Source organism: Phasianus colchicus, chromosome 3 (genome assembly GCF_987193195.1).
Source record: "Phasianus colchicus chromosome 3, bPhaCol1.hap1.1, whole genome shotgun sequence".
NCBI lineage: Eukaryota > Metazoa > Chordata > Aves > Galliformes > Phasianidae > Phasianus > Phasianus colchicus.
In genome coordinates this window covers 2375878-2397966 of record NC_143438.1, presented here as the reverse complement: position 1 = coordinate 2397966, position 22089 = coordinate 2375878, and the positions used below count along the sequence as shown (strand labels likewise).

Here is a 22089-nt window from a genome sequence, read left to right as displayed (position 1 = left end):
TATTCAGCCTGCTCATCTTATACATGGACATGTATCTTCTGCAGGAAGCCATTTAGTTTTAGTCAGGAGTACAGGACAGACAGTACTTTGGAAAGACAGTAAAAAAAAAAAAAAAAAGCTAAATAACAAGTGTTTCACTTGCGTGGTAATTGTAGAAAACTTACCAACTCTTAGGACAAAATCGTTGTAAGACTGATAGTTGATTTCATCAAGAACATCAAACATCTCTATTGCAAAATCTGCGAGTGTACTCAAATGGGAATAAATTGATTTTTTAGCCTAGAAACAAAACAGTGTTAAGCATTAGATTTACATAGAACTGATAGGCAGGTGAAACATCAGTGTGTAAAAAATTGGAATGAGTGGAAAGCTTAGGAAATCTAACCCATTTTGCTGTCTGTGAAAAGGAACTTTTGACAGTGACTACAGAATAAGCACTGTTTTCTCAACTAATGAATCCCTTCTCCTCTTGTCTCCTTCTCTTTTCCCAATCTCTTTTTCTGATTTCTGGGAAGAATGGAAAGTGAAGTTCCCATGGTGAAGTAAGTCTGCTGTGGATATTCATTGTGAGCACTGAGCAGAATATAACCTGCTTTTTTTTACAAAACTGCTTTGCCTGATGATTATTAATAATAACTACAGTTTCTTTATTTTATTCCTCTGGGGACTTTGCTAGATTCCAGCTCTGTGATTCCATGATGTTCCCACTGACAAAATTCCCGTTATGTTTAGTCTTGTGAGATGCAGAACTGATCTACGTTTTTTGTTTGTTTTCCAGGCAAGCTGAAGTGACTTGTTATGAAACATACCTAAATGAACTAAAGCAAGAGAACCATAAGGGATCAAATGAAACTATGAAGTACCATGATTAAGAAAAAAAAGAAAAAAAACAGAAACAAAACAAAACGTAAGTAAGTTATGTTTACTTTTTACACCTACAGTCTAATTAAATGGTGGAATTCATTTTCAGAGGATACTGTAAATTTCAATATTTTAGCTAAATTCAAACATAATTGTACAAACTCATGGAAAAAATAATTGCTACAAATTGGTAAAAAGATACTAGCTGTAGTTCTAGAATTTCTTACACTGCATATCATTAAAAAAGGGAAACAGATTGCATTTTTGTTCTGTAACTCCAATATCTACTCTTGGAGTATTTGAAATGTGTTACCAGAATGGACATTTGACATGACTTAGTATTGTTCCTCTTACGTTGTTCTGTTATTTGAATAATAAATAGGAATTCTTAAACAGGTTTGCAAAATGGAAGTAGGCTAAAGGTAGGATATGGTGAAAGAAATGCGGGGTCAGTGGCTGTCTACCTTCAGTAGGGTGTTGCACAATTCAGCTATGGCAGCTGGCGTGAGATGAAAGTTCACTGGGTTTTTGATGTGTTAGTGAGATTTTCTAAATTGACTGTGGATGAAGAATCTGAGAAACATTGCTATTTGCTTCCTTTGGGCTCAGTATGATTGAGTTCATTCATACAGCTGGGAAATTTTTTACAAAATAGAGCAAACTGATTAACAAAAAATGATGAAATCACTGGATCCATAGCAAGTCCCAGGATTCAGGAGGAATATTTTCTTTACTTGTTTCTTGCAATGTCAGCTAGCTCTACTCGTTTCCAACCTCACAAAGACGAAGGAAAAATAGGAATTTAAAGTTAGAGTTCACAACTGCACTTCCAGCAGAGAAGGTGAATAATATTGAATGTTTGAAAGAGGAAAAAGTCTACAGCTTTATTCAATCCTTTAATTTTCTTTATATTCATTTTTCCTTCCAGTTTCTTGCTGTTTGATGCATGCTTTGATTTCCTGCAATACCTCTCATAAAACTAGAGGCTGCAGCAGATTTTCTTACGAATTTGGGACATCATTTGCAAGAAGGGAGACAAGGAACTTCTGTGTCTGGAGTCGCTTCCAAGGAACACAGCTGGCTCTGTAGGGCAGACAAGGGATAGTGTGGACATCTGGAAGTGATCATCTGGACATAGTAAGCTACCCACGATCATCATGCTTGTAATAAATGGCTGCATAGTGAAGATCTAGCAGGAAAATGCCAAGAAGATGTGAGCAATTTCTACTCACTTGCATCACACAGACAGTAAGAAGAGATTACAGAAGAATGAAAACCAAACTTACAGTTGAAAATATTGTCTGTGTTCATTAAAGATCTTTAGAATTTTGGGAAGTCTGAAATGTAAAAAAAATTATTCTACTTGTACGGAAAAGATCAAAATTTGCCCCAAGATTTCAGAAAAAAGGCATATTTCTGTACAAGGCTTTCTGCTGTGATTTAAAGTGCGTTACTATCATTAACTCAAAGCAGTAACTTTTGTACTGGACTAACTCAGCTGACCCTTCAGTTAGCAACCATAAAGCACTGGAGATAAACATGTTTAGGTTTTGGTACATATGCTGCCAAAATTACGCAATAACACACTTGTTTTCAGGATTGTAGTTCAAAGAGCATTTATAGTAGACACACAAATAAGCTTTTGCCTGTTTGTCTCAGATCATGTGAGAAAAAATTCAAAGGATCAATTTTCTGCCTGTCGTGGGATGGAGGAGTCAAGCATTTTCAGCATAAACACAACATTAAAAAGGACTTTTTTTAGTGCCTAGATTTCTACTCTAGGAATGATTAAAAAAAAAAAAAAGCACCCTATCTACCAACCAGAAAGTAGGCTGCTTTTGAATATACTCCAGTGTGTGATTCTAATAGTTGATTTTAATGCATCCTTTATTTTTAACACCTAAAAAAGATGATTGTTCCTAGAAAGTTCACAGGCCATCTTGTTTTTGTCTTCATTTTTCAATTCTAAATCATACTGTGTGTGAATATACTCCTACAGCACACATACATGCATACATCTATATGCATACAGCAGACATCTATCTCTACCTGGACTCGGGCAAAGTATTTGACATTCTCCCACACAGCATCCTTATCTCCAAAGTGGAGAGACATGGCTTTGATGGATGTACCACTCGGTTGATAAGGACTTGGCTGTATGGTTGCAATGTGTGTGCAATGGCTCAATATTTAAGTGGGGACCTGTGATGAGTGGTATTATCCAGGGTTCTGAACTGAGACTGCTATTATTTAATATCTTTGTAGACAAAATGGACAGTGGGATTAAATGCAACCTCAAGTTTATATATGAGTGTTGTCATTGACACACGTCATCTTGAGGGACCTTGACAGGCTTGAGAGGTTCAACAAGGCCAAGTGCAACATCCCCACTTAGAAGGGGAATTCTAAGCATGAGTACAGGCTGGATGATGAATGGATAGAGAGCAGCTCTGTGGAGAGGGGCATGAGGGTGTTGGTGGTTGAAAAACTGAAAACAAGGCAGCAGTCTGCGCTTACAACCCCAAAAAACAATTGTATACTGGAATACAGTTAAAGAAATGTAGTAGCAGGTCAAAAGAGATGACTCCCCCCTTCAGTCCACTCTCTTAAAACCCCACCTGGAGTACTGTGTTCAGCTCTGGGCCACCCGCATAAGGAAGACATGCACCTGTTGGAATCCTGAGGAGGACCATGAAGAAGATCAGAGGGCAGGAGCACCTCTCCCGTGAAGAGAGGCTGATTTGGTGCTACTTAGGTCAAAGTGGAGAAGATTCCAGGAAGGCTTCCTAGTGTCCTTCCACTACCTAACTGTGGTGTACAGGAAAAATGGGGGTGGACTCTATAAGAGAGTGAAGTGACAAAACAAAGGGCAATGGTTTTAAACTGAAAAAGGGCAGACTTAGGTTAGATATAAGGAAGAAATTATTCATGAGGAGAGTAGTGAAGCACTGGAACAGGTTGCCTGGAGAAGCTGTAGATCCTGGAAATGCTGAAGGCCAAGTTGGATGAGGCTTTGATAACCTAATCTAGTAAAAGGTATCCCTGCCTATTAGGGTTGGAACTAGATAATCTTTAAGGTCTCTTCCAACTCAAGACATTCTATGATTCAGTGAAGAGGGGTGAGATCTCACAAAAATCTGGAAAAACTGGGTGCATGGATTACTTTCATGTTACTTTTATTCTCATTGTACAATACACAATATTCAGTATTCTGCTCAGGTGATTCTCTGCTTTTTCAGATGCTGTGTGCAAATCTAGGAAATAGCTGTCCCCAAACCCAAAATCAAACTTAGAAATACACACAGAGGGATTAAGGAGATAACAGAATAACTGTATCCAGTATTATTGGTCTGAAATGATATTGATTTTTTTTCATTGCCAAGTAATTAAAGGGATAAGAAAAATGTAAGCAGTAGAGATGAAGATTATCTAATTTGGAGGGATCATGGTAATGTGTAAAACTGTACATAGCACTATGTTCCTAGATGTGATAGGATTTTGCTCCTAAATTTCAAAATAATGGAGAAAAAAAATCGCATTTTAACGATCTTTTGTTATTTTACAACAGTTCATTACATTTAGAGTTCCCCCCTCTCTGCATTCTATAAGAACATCTACGATGCTGAGTTTAAAATCCTGTAATTCTGACTTGGGAGCTTTTCACACCAGCTTGCAGAGAATTCAAATCCAAACACTGCCACATGAGTAACTGCTAGGGTAGCCATATTTCTTTATAGGCTTTTAGATATTTTTTTCAGCTTGATATTTGAATTTCAGATTTAAATTGTTGTAAAGAAGTAAAACAAATTATCTGTAATTTTTGGTTGTGTTTCTGGTGTTCATTTGGAAACTGGAGGAAAACTGTTCCACCACAATAACTGTCATGTAAAATCTTCTTACCTTAGTTCCTGAAGTAGGTACAAGTCCCACAGCTGCCATATATGTACTTCCAATTGTCTTGATTTTTTCTATGTCCTTATAACATTCTTTGTCCATAAGCTTTGTTTAAAACATAAAACTGTTAAATATTACATAGTATTTTAGGCAAGAAACCATAGTTTTCAGAAAATATATGCAAGCCAATTAAACCATACTAGGTTTGATAAATTGAGGCTTGCTCACTTTGAGGTCATTAAAAAAACTCCACCATTAACTTCCATTTTAATACTTTTCCTACATTAGAGGACTTTGAGGTCAGATTCAGGCACTTATGAGTACAAATCAGGAGCTTTAGAGGGAAGTCCTGTGAACATACATTATAATCCGATAAGAAGTTAACAGTACTGTTTTATTAGGCAGTTCAGAGTATACTGAATTATTACAAATAACTTCTGCAGACAAAAGTTGGGTAGATCTGATATGCTTGAAAGGCAAAATGTTTAAACCTTACCTCATCAAAATCAGCAATAATTTCATTTAACAGGCGTAAACACTCCACTCCCATATTATTGCCATCCAGTTCGATGTAGAAATCATTGAAATTTGGGATGGAAGCAAACATCACTCCCACTTGTGAATATGACTGGTAGTAAAGGTCCTGCAGTACATGAATAAATAGAATTTTATTTAAATTGTGTAATCTATAGCAGACATGGTCATTATTATATGTATTTTACTGCCAAATAGCAAAAGCTATTGCCTTGATAGCTACTACAAAAGTCATCATTTTTTTAGAGAGAAAGCCAGTCCTACTGAAAAATAATGGCAAGATTTTTCTCCCCTCAAAAACACGAAATATAATTTAAATCTGAGCTATTAAACTCATGTAAAACAACTCAGTCATTTTCTATTTTCTTTTTCTTTTATTTTTTTTTTCCCTGTTTAAGGAAGAAGTGATGGAAACAAATAGAAAGTCTGAACAGTTTTATAATTTTTATTGTATAGGAAATAGCACTACATTTTCTTAATATTGTTTTATAGCTAAAATAGGAGAAGGAAGAATTTTATACTGCGGCACAAAACCAGCCTTGCTCTTTCACCTCTTTCCAAGAGTTGCAGACTCCTATATTCAGAAGTAAGAGTATAATTTTGCTGTCTACGAAGGCTTCTGCTTAAGAATTCATAGAGCTAACAGAAAGCATACTCAGGTCTGTGATTTGGATCAAATACAAGGGCTGCTCTGAAAGTAATGCCTCCTGTTTTATTATGTTGGCATATGACATCAGAGGCAGATATTGGTGGTATGGCAGTAGGGGTTGAACTTTCCAACCAACATTCCATTAAATTTTTTTATCTTGTGACAGATGGAAACAAAGGGAAAGTCTGACAAAATAGCATCTAACATGGAAGTGCATATGAAGCGAAGATATGTAAATGAATTCCTCTGTGTAGAAAAAATTGCACCCACTGACATTCATAAACACTTGCTGAATGATTATGGAAACCAAATGGTGGATGTTGGCACAATGAGGAAGTTGGTGGTATGTTGGAGCAGTGACAACAGCAATGTGAAAGACAAGCCACGTTCTGGATTGTCATGCACAGCTGTCACACCGTGAAATGAAGAGCTTATCTGCACCAGCTGATCTGCATGAATTGGTGGATTAAAACCAGGGAACTGTTTACATGGTGCTAATTAAGTTGAAGGTTTGAACTTCTAGAGTAAGGCCGGAGAAGAAGACAACCTTTCTTTTGCAACACAGTGATGCCAGCCCCAATCCCAGTTTGAAGACCATGGAGCACACTGCCAATCTTGGCTGGACTCCTCTACCACAACTACCATATAGTCCTGATTTGGCACCTTTTAATTTCCATGTATTTGAGTTAGTGAAAGACTGTTTTGTGTGAGCAACCTTTTCTTAGAAATGACGCTGTCAGTAGCAGCTGTGAAACAGTGTGTCATTTCTCTGGTGCAAATTTTTGCAAGTGTGGCATGCAAGCTCTTGTTAATAACTGGCAAAAATGCATAGTTAATGGCATAACTGTTGAAAAATAGTGTTTTGTAGCTGAGTATTTGCTCTTTCAAGTAGTCTTCATATCTGCTGTAGTTTCCTTGAAAATAAATAGGAGGCATTACTTTTGGAGTGACATGAATACATTGGTTCAAACTTCAAAACACAGAGACACATAGTTTATAAGCGTTGTGGCCATTAAGGCTACATTATTGCTGCAGATATTGCAGCTGCTCTGGAAGGAGGCCTCTGAGACCTTCTTCAACCAGCATACTTGATCATTACAGACTTCGAAATGTGAAAAATTCTCTATTTTAATCTTTAAAGGTTGTCTTTGGTAGGAGCAATGTATTTTCAGAATTAGGGTGGTTCATAAAGAAGCTTCATACTTTGAAACTGAGGTTATGAAATATTGTGATAAATTTGAGTACTCTAACTCAATTCAAAAAGAAATCGGTGATTTTCATGGAGAGACACAGAATCATAGAATCAAAGAATCATAGAATGGCTTGGGTTGGAAGGGAGCTCAGGTATCATCAAGCTCCAACTTCCCTGTTGCAGGCTATCAACCTCCATATCTAACACTAGACCAAGCTGCCCAGGGCCCCATCCAACCTGGCCTTGAACACCTCCAGGGATGGACGGGGCATCCACAACCTCTCTGGGCAGCTGTTCCAGCACCTCACCACTCTCTCTGCAAAGAACTTCCCCCTGACATCCAACCTAAATCTTCCCTCCCTCATCTTAAAGCCATTTCCCCTTGTCCTGCTTTTATCTACACTTTCAAAGAGTGAACTCCCCTCCAGTTTATAGGCTCCCCTTAGGTACTGGAAGGCTGCAATTAAGTCACCCCACAGCTGCAGTGATGTTGAATGATAAAAAATACCATTTTGTATTTTTTATCCTTTTTGTAACAGTTTCTTCAGAGAAGGAGGACACTACAGAGAAAGATACAACTCCAAACAAATTCCCACATGCAAGTATTTACAAAGCCATTTATTTTGCCTTGAATGAAATTTCAAAAATAGAAGCTTTCCTTGAAAACAAACAGTTGAAAGGTGACCCATGCTACAAAAGACAGCTCATACAGCACCTTATATTTAAAGTTTATCTTGATTTACCATATTCCTTGGATTAGACATAAGAAAATGCTGTGCAACATGTGCTGGCAATAGGTTGAAGAGAATTCTTTTATTATCCAGCTTGACTCTTTCCATATCATCTCTCTCTTCTTCTGCCTGTGGGGACAGAAGAAAATAAAAAAATTTCCAAAATGTAAAAAATAGAAATTAGCTGAAACCATTGAATAATTCATTCACTGACATTAAACTGAACAAAAAAAGCTTGATTCATTATTCATATTGACATCTGATACAGACCTTTGCTCTTATAAGTGCGCACTCATAAACAACTACTAAAAATTCCCTCAAGCTATAGAAAGTGCAGAAAAAGGAAGGCAGGCAAGAATGCCAAGAGGCCTGTGTGGATCAACCAGAAGCTCCTAGACTTAATGAAGCACAAAAAGAAAGTCTATAGGGAGTGGAAGCAGGAATGGGTTACCTGGCAGGACTACAAAGAAGGTGTCCAAGCAGCCAGGGATCAAGTTAGGAAAGGCAGAACACAGATAAAATTAAATCTAGCCAAGGACATAAAGGGGAACAAGAAGAAATTCTGCAGGTATATATCAGTAATTAAAGGAAGGCCAGGGAAGATATGGGCCCTTTCTGAAAGGAAACAGGAGACCTGGTCATGAGGGATACGGAGAGGCTGAGGTGCTCAATGACTTCTTTGCCTCACTCTTCAGCAGCAAGAACTCCAACCACACAGCCCAAGTTGCAGAAGGGAAAGGTAAGAACGAGAAGAAGGAAGATCGGCCTGCTGTAAGTGAAGTCCAGGTTCAAGATCATCCAAAGAACCTGCAGGTGCACCAGTCCATGAACCCAACAAGATTCATGCACGGATTCTGAGGGAACTGGCAGATGAAGCTGCCAAGATGCTATCCATTGCATTTAAAAGGTCCTGGCAGTGTGGTGAAGTTCCCACTGACTGGGAAGAGAGGTAACATAACCCCCATTTTCAAGAATGGGAAGAAAGGAGATCCAGGGAACTACAGGCCGGTCAGTCTCACCCGTGCCTGACAAGGTAATAGAGCAAATCTTTCTTAAGGCCCTATTAAGGCAAGTGGAAAATAAAGATGAGGTGATGGGTGGTAACCAGTGTGTCTTCACCAAGGGAAAGTCTGGCCTGACAAACGTGGTGGCCTTTTACGATGGAGTTACAACACCAAGGGAAAAATGAAGAGCAACTGACATCGCCTACCTGGACTTGTGCAAAGTGTTTGACACTGTCCTGTATGACATGCAGGTCACCAAGTTGGAGAAAAATGGATCTGATGGGTGGACCACCCTCTGGATAAGAAATTGTCTGCGTGGTTGCACTCAGAGTTGCGGTCAACGGCTCAATGTCCAAGTGGAGACTGGTGATGAGTGGCATTCCTCAGGGATGTGTGCTATGACAGGTGCCATTTAATAGCTTTGTAGGCATCATGGACAGTGGGATCAAGGGCGCCCTCAGCAAGTTTGAGGACAACACCAGGCTGAGTGGTGCAGTTGACACGCTAGAGGGAAGGGATGCCATCCAGAGGGACCTGGGCCCGCCTGTCAAACATGTCCATGCCAACCTCAACAAGGACGAGTGCAAGGTCCCGCATGTGGGTCAGGGCAATCCCAAGCACAGACACAGGCTGTGCAGAGAATGGCTTGAGAGCAGCTCTGAGGAGAAAGATCTGACAGTGTTGGTTGATGGAAGACTCGATATGAGCCAGCAGTGTATGTTTGCAGTCCGGAAGTCCAACCGTATCCTGGGTTGCATCAAGAGAAGTGTGACCACAGGTCGAGGGAGGTGATTCTGCTCCTCTACTCTGTTCTGGTGAGACCCCAACTTGGAGTAGTGCGTCCAGTTCTGGGGCCCCCAACACAAAGAGGATGTGGAGCTGTTGGAGCAAGTCCAGAGGAGGCCATGAAGATGATCAGAGGGCTGGAGCACCTCCCCTAAGATGACAAGCTGAGAGTGATTGTGCTCTTCAGCTTAGAGAATAGAAGGCTGCGGGGGACCTTATAAGTTGGGGAGGGACTTTTTATAAGGGCAGGTAGCAACAGGACAAGGGGAAATGGCTTTAAACTGGAAGAGGGCAGGTTTAGACTAGATATTAGGAAGAAATTCTTTACTGTGAGGGTGGTGAGACACTAGCACAGGTTGTAGAGAGAGGTTGTGGATGCCCCCTCCCTGAGAGCACTTCAAGACCAGGCTGGATGTGGTTTTGAGCAAGCTGGTCTAGAGGGAGGTGTCCATGCCTATAGCAGCGGTTTGGAACCAGGTGATCTTAAAGGTCCCTTCCAACCCAAATGATTCTATGATTCTATGATTCTATGATATTGGCCTTGGTGTTCAATTACTTATTTTCAGATAAGTGAAGATAAAAACAAAAGTATTTGATCCAACTTTCAAACTAGGGAAGCCTGGAGAATCTCAGTATTTAAAGAAAGCGGTATTGTCACTGGTAAAATAGAGACCGAGGAAGACAGTGGTATCAACAGAGAAAACTGTTTTGTATTGAAAATCTTCTAGAAAGAGAAGAAGAGAAAAAAAAAAAAAAGATTAAGAATAATTAGCGTTTCTAGAAGTGGCTTTAATTACATCAGTATTTGTCATGAATACATATATGGCACCTGTGTACAACAGCACCAAAGATTCTACCATTCATGGGAATGGTAATGCTAAGAATGTGCCTAGGAGTTTTATTAGTTGAGGTCCTTCACCCAAGGTTCTGAAGTCATATTAAAAGTGACTTGAGTCATAGGATTCAGTGAGGGCCACACATAAGGAAGCAATTCTAAAAATCAGACCCATTATTGGAAAAGTAATACATATCTAGAGACTCACATTTGAGATTCCAGCCTACTCTTCTACAAAATTACAAGTTACAGCAACAAAAGGTAAAATTCTAAGAGAAATTACAATAATATAGAACAACTAAGGATCTGCTTTAGCCTTTATATTTTTTTCCTTTGTGTATGAAATTTGCTCTCCATATCTATTACAAAGTCCACATTGTTTTTTTCACTACCAGTTCTTGTCCAAGTGTCACTTCTTTCTGGTGTATATTTTAAAAATGTTGGTTTTTTTTTTTTTTCAAGAAACTGATTTTTGCTTTCCATAATAAAACTTAGGGACAATGGTTTTTATTCAAGTCACAATTTGCCTGGGAGTCTAATTCTGTATTATTAAATTTCTTTAGAAGTAGAAAGAATGTTGAAAGAGTACTGGCTTTGTAAATGTAACTTCACGAATCATTCAATTTTGAAATAAATTCTTAGCTCCTCCTCTAATTTATGTAATAAGAATCAAATTATTTCAGAGGTAAATATCAGTAAATAGTGCTTATTCATTTAGTCTCTGCAAGAAATATACTTTAAAATTTTATTCTAAGCAAATATTTATTTCCTGTTTTGAGCTCTTTTCCTGACAGTGTTTGTGCTGCTTAATTTTAAAAAGGTTTTATTAAAATATCCTTCTCCAGTTTTGGAGATATAACTCTGTCTCTGCCTTACTGAACTTGATAAAAATGTATGACGGCCTCTTGCACTGTGTAATCTATTGGAATTTAATTTTCTTAAAAATTAAACCAAATAGACAGGTAGCACAAGATCTCTCCATCTCCCAGCGTAAGAAATCAAGCAGAGGAGGCAGAAAACTTGCATGGTTGAACAAGTGCCTTCTGGTCAAACTGAGGGAAAAGAGGAAAATGTATAGGCAGTGAAAGCCAGGGAAAAATACAGGGATGCTGTCTGGACTTACAGAGATCATATGAAGAAAGGCAAGGCATGGATAGAATTGAATTTGGCAAGAGATGTGAAGAATGGATTCTGAAGGTACAGAAGAAGCAGAGTGTACCCTCTCTGATAAATGAGAAGGAAGAGCTGGCTTCAACGAACATGGAGAAGGCTGAAGTGCTCAACAAGTCCTTTGCCTCAGTCTTCAATGGCAGCCAGGCTTTACACAACTCTCACATCCTTGAGCATTTAGGCAATATCCATCCCATTGTAAGAGGAGAGAAAGTCCAAGACTTCTTATGAGACTGAATGTACAATCCTATGAAGTCAGATAACATGCATTCCAGGGTCCTGAAGGAACTGGATGTTGTGGTTGCCAACCTGATCTCCATCATATCACATCACATCACATCACATCATATCATATCAAATCGTATCAATCATATCATCAGTCATGGATGTCAGGTGAAGTTCCCAGTGCCTGGAGAAAGGAAATAATCACTCTCATTTTTAAGACGGGATAAAGGAATACCTGGGGAACTACAGGCTGCACATCTATTCCTGAAAAGATCATGGATCATCCTGGAAGGTATGTTAAGGCACGTGCTGGATGAGGAGATGATCTGAGATAGCCAGCACAGCTTCATCAAGGGCAGATCATGAGTGAACAATCTGGTGGCCTTCTTTGATGGAGTGATGGCATCAGTGAACAAAGTGATGTCATCTTCCCAGAATTACACAAAGCCTTTGATATGGTCCCACACCACATCCTTATCTCTAAATTAGAGCGATATGGATTTGAAGGCTGGACTATTGATGGGTAAAGAATCGGTTGGATGTTCACAGTCAGCAGCTATTTGTCCAGGTGTTGGCTGGTGACTAGTGGTGTCCCCCAGGGGTACATCGATGACATAGACAGTGGGACTGAGTACATCCTCAGCAAGTTTGAAGGCAACACCAAGGTAAGTGTTTCAGTTGATACAACAGCAGAAAAGGATGCCATCCAAAGGGACATGAATAGGCTTGAAAAGTGGGCCCGCATGAAACTGATGAGATTCAACAAGGCAGTCCCAGGTATATGTACAGATTGGGAGAATAACTCAATGAGAGTTCCACAGCCCTGTGGAAAACAGCTTGAGGGTTCTGATGTAAAAAAGCTTGACATCAGTGAGCGTTGTGTACTTGCAGCCCAGAAGGCCAACTATATCTTGGGCTGCGTCAAAAGAAGGGTGACCAGCAAGGTGAGGGAAGTGATTGCCCCTATCTACTCTGCTCTTGTGAGACCTATCTAAAGTACTGAATCCAGGCACAGGGTCCCCAGCACAAGAAAGACACGGAGCTGTTGGAGTGAGCCTGGAGGAGGGCCATAAAGATGATGAGAGAGTTGGAGCACCTCTCCTACAAAGGCAGTTGAAGGAGCTGAATTTATTTAGCTTGGAGAAGAGAAGGCTACAGGGGGACTCCATTTTATGTGGTAATTTTTCACTGAGAGGGTGGTGACATTCTGGAATACGTATCTCAGGGAAGTTGTGGGTTCTCCATCCATTCAAGGCCAGGTTGGATGGGTTTCTGGGCAACTTCATCTAGTGCCTGATTTAGAGGATGGTATCACTGTCTCCAGCAGGAACTAAATGATCCTTTCCAAACTAAGCCATTGCATGATTCCATGATTCTGTAGTAATAAAAATTCTTTTTCCAGATGCTAATCCAAATTAAGCCTAAACTCTATTTTTATAACATTCTAGAATATGGCAAATTTGACAGCAGCAAAGCTATTTGTAGGTTCAGGCCCTGAATTAAATTACGTTTTGGCTTACCTATCGGTTTCTCTAATTTTCAAAGATTTTTCTTCTTCCTCAAAACCTTTAAGGTTTCTTAGTTAAGCTCTCAATAACATATAGGGTAAAATGAAAAATATGTATATGGGCCAGGATATAGCAAGTCAAAGCAATCAAGCAGGGGTAGATAAAAGGAGTAATCTGTCTGACGCACTGCATGGACAGTGATGTTGCTCAGTCATTGGCATTTGCTGTTCTTTTCTGAGCTGCACATATGTGGATGGTCACTTTTGAGCAGTTCTGGACTAAACTGTTTATTTTGAATGACACAATTGGAAATGTTCTTCAACTACACAGTGTTTTCTACCAACAAAGTATTCTGAACAAGGATAAATATGGCAGCATTGAAGCATGACCTTGTGACCCTGGTCTTGTTGGTGAATTTATGTCCAACCCTTGATGACCAGAAGTAAACATAAACATAATATAACAACATATGGAGACTCCAGCTTGTTGTTCCAGTTGTTTCCTTCTCAGAGAAATGAGAGCCAAGTGATGGCTTTTCTTCTCTCATGAAGAAAAGCGATTCAAGGAGATATTTGAACGGGCAATGTCTATGTAGAATGTATGTAGGGCAACACAATGATATGAAGAAAAATCTTAGCTAACTCTGCCTGACCTAATCTCAGATATGGAAGAAGTATATTCATGAAGTTAGTGTAGTGCCTCTTTGGAACTACTTAGTCATGTTAAAAAGTATATTAGCTTAGTTCACACACTGTATAAATTCTGCTACGTATATATTCTGCTGGTGCTCATGCTGCAGTCTCTGTATGGACTGCACTTACACTGTACAGACACATCAAACGTAAACTTTTTGCAGATCATCTAAGCTTTCAAGTGATCTGCTAGGAACTTTAAAAGGATGTGCTATCAATGTGAACTATATTGTATCTTCTTTGCTACTAATGCATAGAGTTGGGTATATCTTTCTGTTCCTTGCAATCTTTCCTTGTATTCCTTGCAAACAAAAGTAACGATTAAAGGCGAACTTAAAAAAGATTTGACCTTATTCAGCAGTGAGAACTCCAAAACTATCCCATTGCACAGCTCTGTAGGGAGGAAAGTGAACCAATAACCAGTTTTCTGGATCTTTCTCTCATCTTCTAGTTTTCTGCCCTTCAGGCGCAAATGAAGTATTTTCCCTTTTTGTGACTCATAAAATCCTAGTGCCTACTCTCTGAGATAGAAGGATGTATAGGCATTACTCTTTCCGAGGCAAAAAAGACACTGAAAAGGGAGGGGCACTTGGGACTGCAAAAAAAGGATTCACATAACATGGATGACAGGTATTTACATCAGTGGTGGAAATATTATTCAGACAGCTAAATAGCAATAAAACCTTCATCTTTTTGCCCCTATTTCTGTTGGCTCATTCAGGAAAGCTGCCAGCACGATATTTATGCATTGACTACTGGCTCAAAAACCAAGATAACTATATTTTCCAAAAAAGTTAATTCTTGGGGTATTCTAAAGAAATTCCATAGTTCCATTCCATGGTGTAAGCACATATCCTTTTATCATGTTGGTTTTTTTGTGGGGTGTGGTTTTTTTTTCTTCTTTTTAATTTACCTGAACATCAAATTCTTTTTGCATCATAAGAAAAAAAAAGAAAAAGAAACCCAGATATTTAATTTCTTTATCTCAAGTTTATAGTGGTAATGTCAACTTCCCAGCTTTGAAATTCACTGTATTCATAATATACCTTAGAAATAAACACATTACGGCATCAATGACGTGCTGTTAATTTTGAGAATGTATTAGTTCCACTGATTTGTTCTGACAGTATTTGTAAGCAATTTGTAAGTTTCATAAAATCAGATATACACTTTCTGTGTACATAAGTGCTAGAAAGTCCTATGACTTACCTGCACAGCCCAGAGGTAGTCCAGACGTAGCTTCAAGTCCACCTGTCTTGAATGCAGTGCCAAAGCACAAGAAAATAGCAAAATAGCTAGTGTTGGTTCATAGCCTCGCATATAAAAGGATCCACCCCTTAAAAATAAAGCAAAAGTAAAAAGGTTATTCCAGGTTCTCTAAGCAGTGGATATTTTTAATATAAAATCTTTAATTTGGAATCTGTGGGTGTCCCCTAATCTCCAGCCTTTTCTAAAGTGGCTCATATTGGCAGGGAGGTAGGTGACAGTACCATGACTGCATCTCATCGACATTCAGGTTCTTGAGGATTTTATAATTATATTCAGTATTGTAATGTGTTGTAGTGGCCAGGTCACAATCTAAACCAGTATGTGAGCACCTGAGAGCCCAGAGTGGAGCAGCCTAGATCCACCCTTCCTCTCTCTCACACAGTGGTGCTTCTGGTCGTGCTTCTGGAAGCGCGTATGCACTCAGAGCCTGCTTGGTTTGCACCCCTCCTCTGGCTCACCAGAGTTCAAACCAGAGAAGACTGCATTCCTCAGCTCACCCTTTTTTCCAAACTCTTGCTGAAAAGGGTGAGTTAATTTTGATATCTTGTTCTTCAGCGCTTGTATCTCACATAAAGGTTCTGTCACTGCCTTTATTTGCTTTACACGTTTGCATACTTTCACTGAGAAAATAAAAAAACCCTCAAAAATTCAAAAGTTTAAATGAAATTAGAATTGGTTGAGGGTTGCTGAAATATGAAAGTGAAGACTTTAACTATTCTTTATATTTCATATTACAATTAGACTGCAGTATGATCAGATGAAGTATATTAGCGTGAAACTTCAGAATAATGGGACAACAGTTCCCAAAAACTGACTCAATATTATTAGATCCAACAATATTTCTCACATTCTGCAAAATCTTGAGCAGCACTTGAATGCTAGAAGGCAGCTACCTAATGAGGTTCAACAAGGGCTAGAGTACAGTCCTACGCTTGGGGAGGAATAACTGTATGCATCAGTACAGGTTAGGGGCTGATCTGCTGGAAAGAAACTCTGCAGATAACTTAGGTGTCCTCGTGGGCAACAGGCTGACCGTGAGGCAGCAGTGCACTGTGTGGCCAACAGGTGCATTAAATGAGCATAAAGGGAGGATACCCTTCCCCTCTACTCTGCCCTGATGAGTCCGCATCTTGAATACTGTGTCCAGTTCTGGACTCCTCAGTTCAAGAAAGACAGGGAACTACTGGAGAAAGTCCAGAGAAGGCCTACAAAGATGACTGGGGCTTGGAGCATCTCCCCTATGAGGAAAGGCTGAGACATTTGGGACTGATTGTCTGGAGAAGAGAAATTTGAGGGTGGATCTTATCTATGCTTATAAAATATCTAAAGGATGGGTGTCAAGGAGATGGGGCCAGGCTCTTTACCACTGGGCTCAGTGACAGGACAAGGGGCAATGGGCACAGACTGGGACACAGAAAGTTCCATCTGAACATAAAGAGAAATTTCTTTGCTTTGAGAGTGGCAGACACTGGAACAAGCTGCCTAGAGAAGTTGTGGAATCTCCTCTGGAGATACTCAAAACCTGCTTGGATGCTTTCTCGTGCAACTTACTGTAGGGAACTTGCTTTAGCAGAGGAGTTGGACTAGATGATCTGCAGAGGTTCCTTCCAACCCCTATGATTCTGTGATTCAGAGATGAATAGTAAATGCAATGACCATCTTTAAAGAAACACCATTGTTTTGACTTTGCAAGATACCTACCCCACTGCTTTTCTGTAACCACTGAGTTCCAGAATAACTATGTACAAAATAGTAACAAAAAGCAGCAGTATAATTTTTGGCAAGGAAGATACACGTAGAAATATTGCCAAGGTGAGTGTCCCCACTACACAGGAAAGGAAACCATAGTGGGCTGTATCGCATGGAAGTTCATTCATTGTTTTATTTGTTCCACCAGGAGAAATGATAACTATTGAACTGCTAGAATTGGTATTCCAAACCCAAGGCATGCAGCCAACCTAGGAAAGATAGGAGAGGAGAAAAGAGGAGAAAGTTAACTGTGAAATAAACAGAAATGCAGCTGTTGTGGGGATTGACTGTGGTTCATTACTAATTGGGAATAAATGGATACAGAGTTCCCAGACAATTAATTGCTCTAATAAAATCTTCTTGAAATGCTATGATTAGTTTTATGTGGGATATATGTTTTTTTCACTAGTTGTCAGCAAGGCCAACAAATTAAAGCCTGGGATTATTTGAGCAGTTTCCCTTTCAAAACCAAGATATTTTCAACCCAAAATAATAGTGAAAAACTTACGAATGTCAGAAAATATTTTATATTGTTATTTGGATGAGAGAGCCCATAAATAAATGTGTTTGATTTGTAGACTATGTAAGGTGTATCAATTTCAATTAATCAAATACAAAATAAAAGATATTTTAATTTTTGTTTGAAAAGGTAGGCATGGATAACATATTTTCTCTACCTCAGAGATAATTCATCTATCACATGTGATTCAAGTACTATATCTGTCTTTTATTATCCATTCCATGTAGTTATCTTTGATCAATTTCTTCTCTAGAATAGGATATTAAAAAAAAAAAACAAAAAAAACAAAACAAAAAAAACCAACCAACAACTTTTGATACACTTCACATTGGAAATATGATGATTTTTAATCAGATACTTTCAAAGGCAATGTGACATATAGATCTCAGACCTCTTTGACAAGGAAGGGAGGAATCATTGGCAAACAGCTGCAGTGCAGTTTTAACTGCACTCCAACCTTCACGCTTTACTAAGGGAGAGGATTAGAGCTAACGTAAATGAGGAGAGTGGGACTGCAGTGTGAAATTGATTTTAACAGGAATTACCACATAAGCCTTGCTCTGTACTTAAGCTTCTTTTCTGAAGTGTGTTACTAGACCTTTTTACTGTATCCTAGCCACCAATAATGAAATGTTACAGCATGCTGTAAAATAATCGACAATTTGAAAGGTGATCAGTGAATATACAGAACTTCGTAGTAATTCAAACAGATGAGACACAGCAGAGAAAATGTGAGTTAAAATACTGATGAACATTACGAAAAGAAATTGTAAAGGCTGAGGTGAAAAATCAATTCAATGTGATTCTGTTCAATGTCCTAAAAAATGCTCTTCATACTGCACTCATCTGAAAAAAAAAGCGTGCATGAGGACTTATAAATGATGTGCAATTCTTCCAGGAAAAGTGTATCTGTTCTGTAACTAAGTAAAATCTCAATACCTAGCTCCTCTGCTGGATGAGAATTTCAAGAACCAATGTTTTCTACTGAACACTTATTCTAAGTATTTCAATGGGTAAAGGCTTTTATTTTTATTTTCATTTTACTTCAATAAAGGATAAAGGTTTACTGATGGCCTATTTTAAGTTGTAACTGGATGATTCCTATTGGAGGCCAGAACTAAATTCCAATCTGCCTTCTGCTGAAATTCAAGATTATCCTAGGTATTTACAACTTCTGCATTTTATTTTCGTTGTCTGTTAGCTTGGTCAAGTAAGCATCAAGTATACAGGGGATGATCCACAAAAGTTCTGGGTGTCATGACGTTCATCTAAATCTAAAAGTGAGATGTCCTTTTGTACAGCAACTTTTCGGTTGCTGAGAGGCTAGCTAGCCTGGAAGCACTGCATATCTATTTAGGTTTATATGCACATTAGGAATCTGTGTGCTCTTACTCACACAGATGATGTTCAGGAAATGCAAGAAATGTCTGAACATCAGGAATTCTTGGTACCTCTCAGGACATTGGATCAGGACAAAGGATCCTCTGCCCATTCAGTTCAACTTGATAGATTTTCCCAGGGCACATCCAGGGACCAGTGAATACATAAAATATAAAATAATGAGTGTGGCATCACAGTGTTGTGAATTGCTCATGAAACCACTGTCTTCTTATTGCATAGAGCACATTGCTTGCATCCCACAGGGAGGCATGGTTTGAGACATCTGCTTCCTCAGAAGTTCCAATTCTGTTTAGCATGCTATTTTTGTGTGAATTCTTTCCTTTGGGTACCTTAAAATATTTAATTCGTTCATGGACAAAATGCTGAAATTGAGTGCTGAGAATTCAACAAAGCAACTGCATGCCAAATATTTAGGAATTCACCATGTAGAACTAGCTGTTAAAGAAGCTCAGTTTTTCAGAAGTACTGAGCAAATACTTCACATCAGCTCCTCAGGCAATAGATTCGAGTGGACTGCATAAAAAGTACAGTGTAAAAACCTCTTCTTATTCTATACCATTCAGATTTTTAAGATTTTCTTATCTTTTCTGATCTGTCTAGACATAAAATATCTGTTACTATGCAGAAATATTTTCTATTAGTTGTCACAAAGGAATAATCTTGTGACCATATGTTCTCTGTCACACTGTATTAGACATTAAACTACTAATCAAGTTTAACATTTAAAAATGATTTTCCCATAAAGAACATGGCAACTGCAGACATTGTGATACTATCTTTAGATATAAAAATTTCCATAGGTTTTGTCTATGTCTTATCTATACTATATGCTAGTAACTTTGCCATTCCTAACTCAACACTCTGATTCAAGATTGTGAAAATTCAAACTCTAACAAAGTAAGTTCTGAAGAAATTTGCTCTGCAAACAACAATAATTAAAAGAGTTAATAATTAATCACTGTATATGCTCACTGGTATCTATAAAACATTGTTCTTAAACAGAAAGCTAAACTTGATTTAAATACTCACCACACATCCTTGAGCCACAGAGTATATTAAGATCACAATAAAAATACACAAAATGGTACGAATTTGTATTGTTAGGCACCCTGGAAAACACTAAGGAAAGAAAAAAGATTAATATATATTTTAGAAACATTTTTAGAAGTGGAATTGTTACTGATTAGTAAGCTTTTTATAGCTAAGAAGGTGATATTTTCCTGCACTGTAATTTAAGAAACAAACATGCATTTATAATTACATACATATGTTGCAGTAATAATTGTGAATATATGTTTTAATAGCAATCTACATTTCTGGGGCAATACACATGAAATTATGATTACTATACATAATTTCTCACTAAAATTAAAATTCTTTGGACTATTAGTAGGATGCCCATTTATAATGCAAAGTGGGATGGCATTAGACTTTTTTCCCCTGAGAAATGTATACAAAACATCTTTTGCCTTGCAAATTATCAACTTCAGATGAACCAAGAGAACATACTGTGGAAGCGTGGAACTTTGGAATGGTATTTGTGTCTTCTGCTACCATAGTCACACTGAATGTCATGATAGTTTTAATTATCAGAACCCATTAAAAATATTGAATTTGTCAGAGCAGAAACAGCATTGGAGAAAAAAAAAAGTCTGGTGGAATGGAGTCTTGTGAATCTCTTACTCATCTCCACGAGTGAAATGTACTCCAAAAGATGAGAGAGGAAGGACAAGTCTGCCAGGATATAGTACTTATGTTTGTTCCAACCCAAACTGTGTTGGTTTTATGTGGCAATGTTTTAGTAACAGCAGGTGACCTCTATGAGCAGTGCCCAGCAGCTGCCCCATGGCAGATCAGAGCTAGTTACAGATGTCTCCAAAAGGGACCCATCGATGGCCAGAGCTGAGCTGTGAGCAACATTGGCTGTGCTGCTGGGAGAGCAGATTTAGGAAAGGGAAAAACTGTTGTGGAACAGCAGCTTAGAGAGAAGAGTGAGAAAATGTGAGAAACAGTCCTGCAGATGTCCAGGTCAATGCAGAAGGTGGACAGGATGTGCTTCAAGAGTGGAGTAGAAGTTCCCAGCAGCCCACGGAGAGGTCTAGGGTGAAACAAGCTGTGCTACAGCATCTCATGGGGCACCATGCAGAGCAGATCTGCACATGTAGCCTGTGGAGGAGCCCATGGTGCAGCAGAAAGCTGTGGCCCATGGACAGCCCCTGCAGAAGCAGGCCCTGGGCCAGAGCTGCAGCCTGTGGAGAGAAGCCTGCGGTGGAGCAGGAGGTCTGGGGAGCTGCTGCCTGTAGGAACCCATGCTGGAGCAGTGCCATCCTGAAGGATGGGCACCATAGTACCCGTAGGAGCAGTGCTAGAAGAGCTGCAGCCTGTGGGAAGCCCACATGGGATCATTTCAGAAAGGATGCAGCCTGTGGGAGAGTCCCAGGATGGAGAAGGAAAAGAGAGTGACAGTGAAGGAGCAGCAGAGATGAAGCAGCCTCCGTTCCCCATTCCCTCATGCCACTCACAAGGAGGAAGGAGAAGAGAGGGTGAAGGTGTTTTGAGTCTATTTTTAGGTTCTCACTATCCAATCTATAACAATAGGGAGTAAATAACATGAATCTCTCTCCTATGGAGTCTGTTTTGCCTGTGATGGTAGTTGTAGAGAAATTTTTCTGTCCTTATCTCAACCCTTGAGCCTTTTTCTCATCATATTCTCTCTCCCTGTTTTATTGAGGAGGGGGAGTGAGAGAGCAGCATGGTGGAGATTATCTAGTCTGTGTCCTCCTGTAGGTCTTTGACAAATATGTTAAACAGGACAAGTCACTTGGATAGACCCCCTGTGGTACTCCACTTACTACTGCCTTCCAAGTGAAGTATAACCTGATATCTCTATGTTCTGAACCTGATCATCCAGACTGGTTTTTATTTAGTCGTCAAGATGTTTAATCTTCTAGATCAAAATCTATCTATATATATGAAACAGATGGTTCATTTTTATCCATATATATAAAATGCTGTTATGTTGCTTTTGTACAAGGAGATAAGTGTATTCAGTTAATTTGGTTTGCAATG

At 39.0% G+C, this 22089-nt stretch overlaps 2 protein-coding genes across 3 annotated transcripts in view; one reads left to right on the top strand and one right to left on the bottom strand.

Annotated features, from left to right (window-relative positions):
• Positions 1–2156, top strand: part of IGFBP3 (insulin like growth factor binding protein 3) — a 70065-nt gene extending 67909 nt beyond the window's left edge. The window contains exons 4-5 of one of the 2 annotated variants that reach the window (XR_016464891.1): positions 779–907; positions 1790–2156. The gene's annotated coding sequence lies outside the window, so the exon portion shown is untranslated. Of the gene's footprint in view, positions 1–778; positions 912–1789 lie in introns of both variants that reach the window. The other variant, XR_016464890.1, reaches the window with a different exon arrangement.
• The window catches only part of ADCY1 (adenylate cyclase 1), a 153826-nt gene that overhangs the window by 3150 nt on the left and 128587 nt on the right, over positions 1–22089 (bottom strand). Inside the window, exons 12-18 of the mRNA XM_031592004.2 lie at positions 20050–20139; positions 17052–17308; positions 15291–15417; positions 7874–7990; positions 5252–5398; positions 4762–4860; positions 165–279 (exon numbers count right to left, since the gene is read on the bottom strand). Of these exons, the coding sequence (XP_031447864.1) occupies positions 165–279; positions 4762–4860; positions 5252–5398; positions 7874–7990; positions 15291–15417; positions 17052–17308; positions 20050–20139 (952 nt within the window). The remainder of the gene's footprint in view (positions 1–164; positions 280–4761; positions 4861–5251; positions 5399–7873; positions 7991–15290; positions 15418–17051; positions 17309–20049; positions 20140–22089) is intronic.